Raw genomic sequence first — 7090 nt, 5'->3', positions numbered from 1 at the left:
AAAACTTATTTGTTGTGCTAAGTTGTCATAATTTTCATTTTCCCACATTGTATTAGTTTCTATAATTTTAATGATATTCTACTTAACTTTTATGATTTTTCCATTATATAAGTTTATGATTTATTTAAGATTCATTCCATTTTTTGGTCCTTCGAGACCGGAGTGAAAAATCCGAGCTATTGTTTATAATTTAGTTTCGATTTCAATTAAGAGAGCTAGATAAAAGTATTTTATATTGCTCTAGTTAACATTGTTTTTTTTTAATCTTATTTTCGGTCCGTCAATAAATCTTTGATCTTAAATCTTGTATTTTGTAATTATAATGGAAACTTTAAAGAAAAGACGTAGCATTTTGAAAGGTAAAGTAACGCGTATAAACAATATTCTGAAACCGAAATTTGTGTCTGGGGAAATAGAAAGAGCGGAATTAGATGTTTTTTCGGCTCAAATAAATGAAATATGGGTGGAGCTTAATGAGATTCATACGGAAATTATCGTTTCTTGCAAGAATGAGGAAGAGGCAAGCAATATGAAAGAATTTGATGATTTGGCATCTAATATTGATACGTTGCGAATTAATATTGCAGGGGAAATGTCGGAATTGAAATCAAAAGTAAACAATACTAATAATGGCGGCGTTTCTCTAGATGATTCGAAACCGAAACTAAATGAATCTTGTTTAAAGTTGCCCAAATTCGAGTTACCGAGTTTTTATGGAAATTTCAATAATTGGATGTCATTTAAAGAATTGTTTTTGAGTTCCATAGATAGAAATCCAGAATTAACAGAACTTCAAAAATTTCAATATTTGTTTGCTAGTTTAAAGGGTACTGTACACAAGCTTATTTCAGGATTTTCGCTCACAGATGAAAATTATAAGCACGCTTGGCAGACTCTAGTTGCGAGATATGATAATAAACGTGAATTAGCGTTCGCGCAAATTTCAAAACTATTTAATCTAAAGACAATTAAGTCTAATTCTGCGGTTTCGATATTTGAAATTTTAGATACATGTAATGAAGTTATTCGAATTCTTTCAACTTTAAAGTTAGAAGTTAATCCTATGGTAGATGTTATTTTAAGATTTTTTATTTTGGGAAAACTAGATGATACACTAAGGCAAAGATGGGAATTATCTTTAACTAATCAAGATATTCCAACATTTTTAGAATTGGCTCAATTTCTTGAGCAACAAGCAAAAATTATTTCAAATCAAGCAGAATGCAAGCCAAGGGTTCTTCCTAAAAAGGCTTTTGTAAATAATGTGGTTGTAAACAAAACCGAAAATTTATGCAATATTTGTAATGAAAATCATTCGATTGTTAATTGTCCCATGTATAATAAGATGTCTGTTGATGACAGGTGAAAGGTAATTAAATCTAAAAGGCTGTGTATAAATTGTTTAAGAAAATTTCATATGGCAAATAAATGCCGTTTTACTAACACCTGTAAGGCATGTCATAGAAAACATCATACTTCATTGCATAGATTTTATTCTAATTCTGAAGAACCTAATGTAAGCAATACAGTTTGCTATTCTAATTCAAATTTAGATAATGCCAATTCTGAAAATGTTCCTACAGTGAGGGAAAACATTCAACTTAGCACAACTTGTCTAAATTCTAATAGTGTAGATAGTAATACTTTATTATCAACAGCTTTAATAAAGGTAAAAAATACTAAGGGACATTTCGTTAATTGCCGAGCGCTGATTGACAACGGCAGTCAGAAATCTCTAGTGAGCAAAAACTGTGTTAAAAGACTGCAATTATCAAAGACTGTTACAAATCATTCGATTTCAGGAATTAATAATACGCTAGTAAATCTTCTTTATCTGAAGTATCTTTGGTCTTTTCTCCACATTTTAATGAGAAAATTTTTTGCTGTAAAGCCTTGATTGTAGACTGCATAACAAGTGATTTACCGAATTTCACATTTTCTTCATGCAACTGGCCACACCTGCATGGTCTATTGCTTGCAGATCCAACATTTCATGCAACTGGTCCAATAGACATTCTGTTAGGAGCCGACTTATACGCTGACTTGCTAATTGGAGAACCAATTTTAGGGAAGAAGGGTACTGCAGCTGCACTCAATTCTCATCTAGGCTGGCTATTATCGGGAAGAGTGTTCTCAAACTCCAATAAGGAAAAATCCTTTGTGAACTGTCATCTTACCTCATCGTTGGATTGTCAATTGGCTAAATTCTGGGAGCTCGAATCTTTACCTCAAGCTGAACTGAAATCAAAGAATGATTTAGATTGTGAAGCATTTTACGAAAAAACGGTTGCTAGAGATCCATCTGGACGTTATATTGTGAGAATACCTTTCAAACATTCTATAGAATTTGGTGACTCACCTACTCAAGCAAGTAAAAGATTCAACTACATTGAAAGAAAACTAAGTAAGAATAATGAACTTGAGCATCAGTACACAACTTTCATGTCGGAATATCTTCAACTAGGTCATATGGAAAGGGTTCTTTCCGACGAACTGATTAAGGAATCAACATTTTATCTACCTCATCATTTCGTTATTAAAGAAGACAGCAACACAACCAAACTAAGAGTGGTCTTCGATGCGTCAGCTAAGGATTCTTCTGGTAATTCTCTCAACAATGCGTTGCATGCAGGTCCTCGTTTGCAGCCCGAATTATTTTCTCTATTACTAAAATTTAGAACTTTCAAAGTTGCATTTACTGCTGACATCGAGAAAATGTTTCGCCAAATTCGTATTCATGAAGAGGATGCTGATTACCAACGAATACTCTGGAGGTTCAAACCTGATGAAGAAATCCAGATATACAGATTATTAACTGTCACCTATGGGACAGCCTGTGCTCCCTATCTTGCTGTAAAAACACTTCAACAACTCGCTAAGGACGAAGAGAAAGCTTTTCCTGATGCTTCANTTTCATCGACCTTAAATTTGGGAGTTCAAAATTTGCTATGCATATGTAGGGCCGCAGACAAATTTTGATTTACAAGTCCTGGTGGCTCAGGGGAATAGAGCATTCACCTTCCAATGAGGATAACCGGGTTCGAATATCAGCGATGTTTAGACGATACGAATTCCTCACCTTTCCATAATGGTGACGTAAAATATCCTCAGTGGTAGACGGATCTAGGGTTAGAGTTCCCTTGCTGTCCGGCTGACCCTGGGAGGTTTTCCTCTCCATTTAACGCAAACAAGAACTGGTTCCATCAAAACGCCCTCCTCGAAAGCAAATTTCTCCCGGTACTTGATTCAGGAATTCCCTTGTCTTCTAATTTGGGTTCAAAATAAGATTCAATATTTAACTGGGATTCAGTTCAGTACATTTTGGACTCAAGGACATTTTTCTTTAGTGAGTCATAAGAGATTTTATGAATATTAAATTATAAAACCGATTTTTTTTAGGCTACTAAAAACTAGAATCAAAGATCAAAAACAGTAAGCAGCTTAAAAATTCATATTCAAATTTCACACTTTGTAACAATATTATATTAAAAATATCGAAATAAAAAAAAACAAATGAAAAATAACTTGTATTAACGATGAAATTGGCAGACATAAAAGCATGCAAAGGGAGATGATTAAAATGCCTGATTCGAAAATCGTTAAAGCACTGAATTAAAATTAATTTAAAAGCCTGTGGAAAAGCGTAGCAATTACTGATGAATAAACAATAAGAAAAATTTTAAAAAAAGGAAAAAAAAAGATTTGCGATTAAATTGTTGCAAATAAAGCGCCCATTGGAAATGCACCAGTCGAATGTGGCATTAATAAATATTAAAAATATCGGGATTATCAAAAGCATGTAGAAATGAGCATTTCTGAAAAAACTATGAAAAAATAACTTGGATTTAGGATAAAATTGACACAAATAAAGCACTTCAAAAGTGTGTCAGCAGGATGGACTCTGCCCACGCATATTTGTATAACCCCTGACTATGTGGATGAGAGACATGGGAAGTATCGTTTTCCTATCGTGTGTAAGGGAAAGATTTAAAAAAGAAAACAGAAGGAGGATTATTTATACTAATTGTATATATATATATATTATTTAAAATAAAATTCCAGAACCTGAAATAAATATATGATATATGTCGTCATCATTGAATGTAGCCAAAAACGAACCTGCTAAAAAGAAAACTTTTCACCATTTTCCCGAGTCGAAATCCGCAAGTCGCTATATCGTACTAAATTAATTGAAATAATGATCGTACTAAAAAGATCGTGATTTTAAGAAACACGTGGTAATCCGACGATATAAGCTTCGATCGAAAAAAGTCACCTGAATGAACTATGAAATAATGGATACACATAAGGAGCTACGAAAGTAATTACTAAAATTCGAAATTCACGCGTCAAAAATTTTGTCGTATGAAAAATATTGAGATTCATAAAACTATGGAAATGTGCAATGATAACCATCGAAGAAGGCGATTGATTTAGATTTGGCTCTTCTAAAACTTAAGTGGGCCATTTTATTTTATTTTATAACCGTCGTGTAACAGTCGACCCAATTTTGAGTTAACGACTACTATTGTTCAACTCCGCAGCCTTGTAAATGAGTTTTTAGCACCCTTGACATTCTTAGAAGCCCGAGGCATCTTTGTTCACACGTTACTGTTCAGGAATAAAACGTGGCATGAATATTTCCTATTTTATTCTTTATTTTATAACTGTCGTTGAAGAGCTGACCCAATTTTGGGTATACGACTATTACTGCCTTGTAATTTTGAACCAATCCAGAAGATAAGGAAACTCCTGGATCAGTACCCCCAGAAGTGTGATTTGTCATGGGAACATGGAGGACTTTGGGACTCGACAGATTTAAGGTGCACCAGTCACCATTTACTACACGGGGAGTCTTCGGCCTGCGGAATGGAACTCACGACCCCTTGAACATAGGCCCAGTGCCCAACCAACCAGGCTTACTAGCCCTTAGGGAATATGCCTACCCAGGGGGTCACCCTCCCAAGTAGTGACCACGCCCGATGGTGCTTGACTTCGGTGATTCAACGATTTTTTTTAAAATTATTATTATTATGTTCAGGAGCTACTGCGGGAAGCACATCAAGAACTGGCGAGCTGCAGGTTACGCACCCGTATTACAGTGTACTATTTTTGGGATTGCGCTCCCTCAAACTTCGAGCTCTCCCCGCGCAGAGGTGTTGCGGGAGTGTTATTTAAAGCCACTGTATTTAACTCGGATAGAATGTTAATGATAACTACCTAGCAAATTTTAACACGTTGTAGCGCAAATAAATAAACAAAAAATAAAATTTAAAAAAAAAAGATAGTTTAATGGTGTTGCTTACAGCTGTAGCAGCAGCCAACGAGGTTCTATTTATTCACGATATTTAATGCGATGTACTATTTTGTGTTTTAATGTGTTTCTTCTTGTATTTCCCAATGGTTCTTTTATGTGTTACTTTATGGGTTTTAGGTGTTTTACACGTGTTCTTTGCTTTATCTGAAGCATTGCTATATTTTCGGTGACATGAATTATTAGTACGACAGCTGAGCTAACTTATTTCGTTTAGAAACTCATGCAAATTTTAGTCAGATAGAATTCCTGTTCACATTGATATTGTTTTATAGTTTTCCGTTTGAGGCTACAAACAAAAACCAAACCGGGGAATTGAAAACATTGTCGAAAGGGGGGGGGACGAAGAAGCAAAATTATAATTATGCTTTTTATTTTCTTTCTTTAATTTTTTCATAGACAAACTGCTCGTGGAATTTTACTCTATTGAGCAGTATCAATCGATACATGCAACGTCATCACCCAATCAGAATTTGAAATATAAAGGGCATTTTAGATTCTCGTTTAATTTTTTCTGACATAATTTTATCAAAACAGATCTGAATCCAGCAGTTTTTGAAAGGTAGTAAAATAGTAATCAGATGTCTGTTTTTAGATTTTTGATATACATTCTTTTTTTTTTTCTCTTTACATTATAATAATTTTTAGCATCATCCGAATCGATTTTCATCAGTTTAAATTATAATAATCTAAATTTAAAAATTCGAATTTTCAATTTAATTTTCTAATTTTCAAATTTGGATACATATATTGTGACAACATCTATAAAGGGACTACACAAAATTTCAGAATTATAGACGAATCTATATTGCAATCAGGACTAATGGTCTAATTGTAATAATGGCCGTAATTTTTTTTAAATAATTTTATTGACTGTAGTGCTGCCATCTATGTAAGCTCTTGTGTAATATAATGACATAGTTTGCTGCCTAAGTTTAACCTTTTTTTTTTTAATCAATTTTTTTTATTTCTAAAGAAAATTCTCTTAATTCCTTTTATTACTGACTTTATAATATATATATTTATTTGCTTTAAGAGAGGTGGAATTAATACTTTTAAAAATACTTTTTTCCCCTCAGAAATGTGAATTATCATTATATAATAGCTTGTATTTCCCCAAATTTAAACTTATAATTCTGTAATTCGACCGCATATATTTCCACAAAACCTAAGTATACCACACCAGTTTTAAAAATTTACAGCGTATAAGGTGGTGAATAAGATAAGGGCTTATAATGCAATAAACCCTCTTAATTTATTTTTTATTTGATTATGGTGTCGCCATCTATGGAAGCATTAGGATAACTTAGTAATTTTTCGTATGCAGTCATAATTTAAATTGTTTTCTTAATTTTTTTTTTTAATTTTAAAGAAAAATTTATTTTTATTTTATCATTTTTATTCTAATTTATATGTATATTTCATTGCCCAGCAAAATAATGATTAAGATTTCTAGAAAAAAAATGTTTTATCCCTCAGTTAGTTTGTATTTTCCCCAAATATTTTATTATAATTCTGAAATGTGGAAAGAAACATAAGATTTAACAAGGTCGAAATAAACCCCACCAAACTTGAAAATTATAAACATTTTAAGAAGTGTGCAAAGAGCTAAAATTAAAACTGAAGCTGAAAGATGTATGTAACTTCATTTCCTTAAAAAGAAAAAAAAAAAAATCTCTCTTTAAATTTTCTAAGGACTGCACGAAATATGCCGAAGCCGTTAATGAGGACAGTGCTTTAAGTAAAATGTGGAAAACGCCAGACTCCGCACTTTCA

General features: G+C 32.8%; 2 protein-coding genes across 2 annotated transcripts; both read left to right on the top strand.

Annotated features, from left to right (window-relative positions):
* Positions 1-322: 322 nt before the first annotated feature.
* LOC139426170 (uncharacterized) lies at positions 323-1366 on the top strand. The gene has a single exon (XM_071183962.1). The coding sequence runs from the start codon at positions 323-325 to the stop codon at positions 1364-1366; it is 1044 nt and encodes a 347-aa protein (XP_071040063.1).
* Positions 1367-1417: 51 nt separating this feature from the next.
* Positions 1418-2979, top strand: LOC122270389 (uncharacterized). Its single transcript, XM_043047512.1, has 2 exons — positions 1418-1637; positions 1892-2979. The coding sequence occupies exons 1-2, from the start codon at positions 1418-1420 to the stop codon at positions 2977-2979; spliced, it is 1308 nt and encodes a 435-aa protein (XP_042903446.1).
* Positions 2980-7090: the final 4111 nt, after the last annotated feature.

Source organism: Parasteatoda tepidariorum, chromosome 8, assembly GCF_043381705.1.
Source record: "Parasteatoda tepidariorum isolate YZ-2023 chromosome 8, CAS_Ptep_4.0, whole genome shotgun sequence".
In the NCBI taxonomy this organism is placed as follows: domain Eukaryota; kingdom Metazoa; phylum Arthropoda; class Arachnida; order Araneae; family Theridiidae; genus Parasteatoda; species Parasteatoda tepidariorum.
Note: the sequence above shows the minus strand (reverse complement) of the source record. Positions and strands in the feature narration are given on the sequence as shown.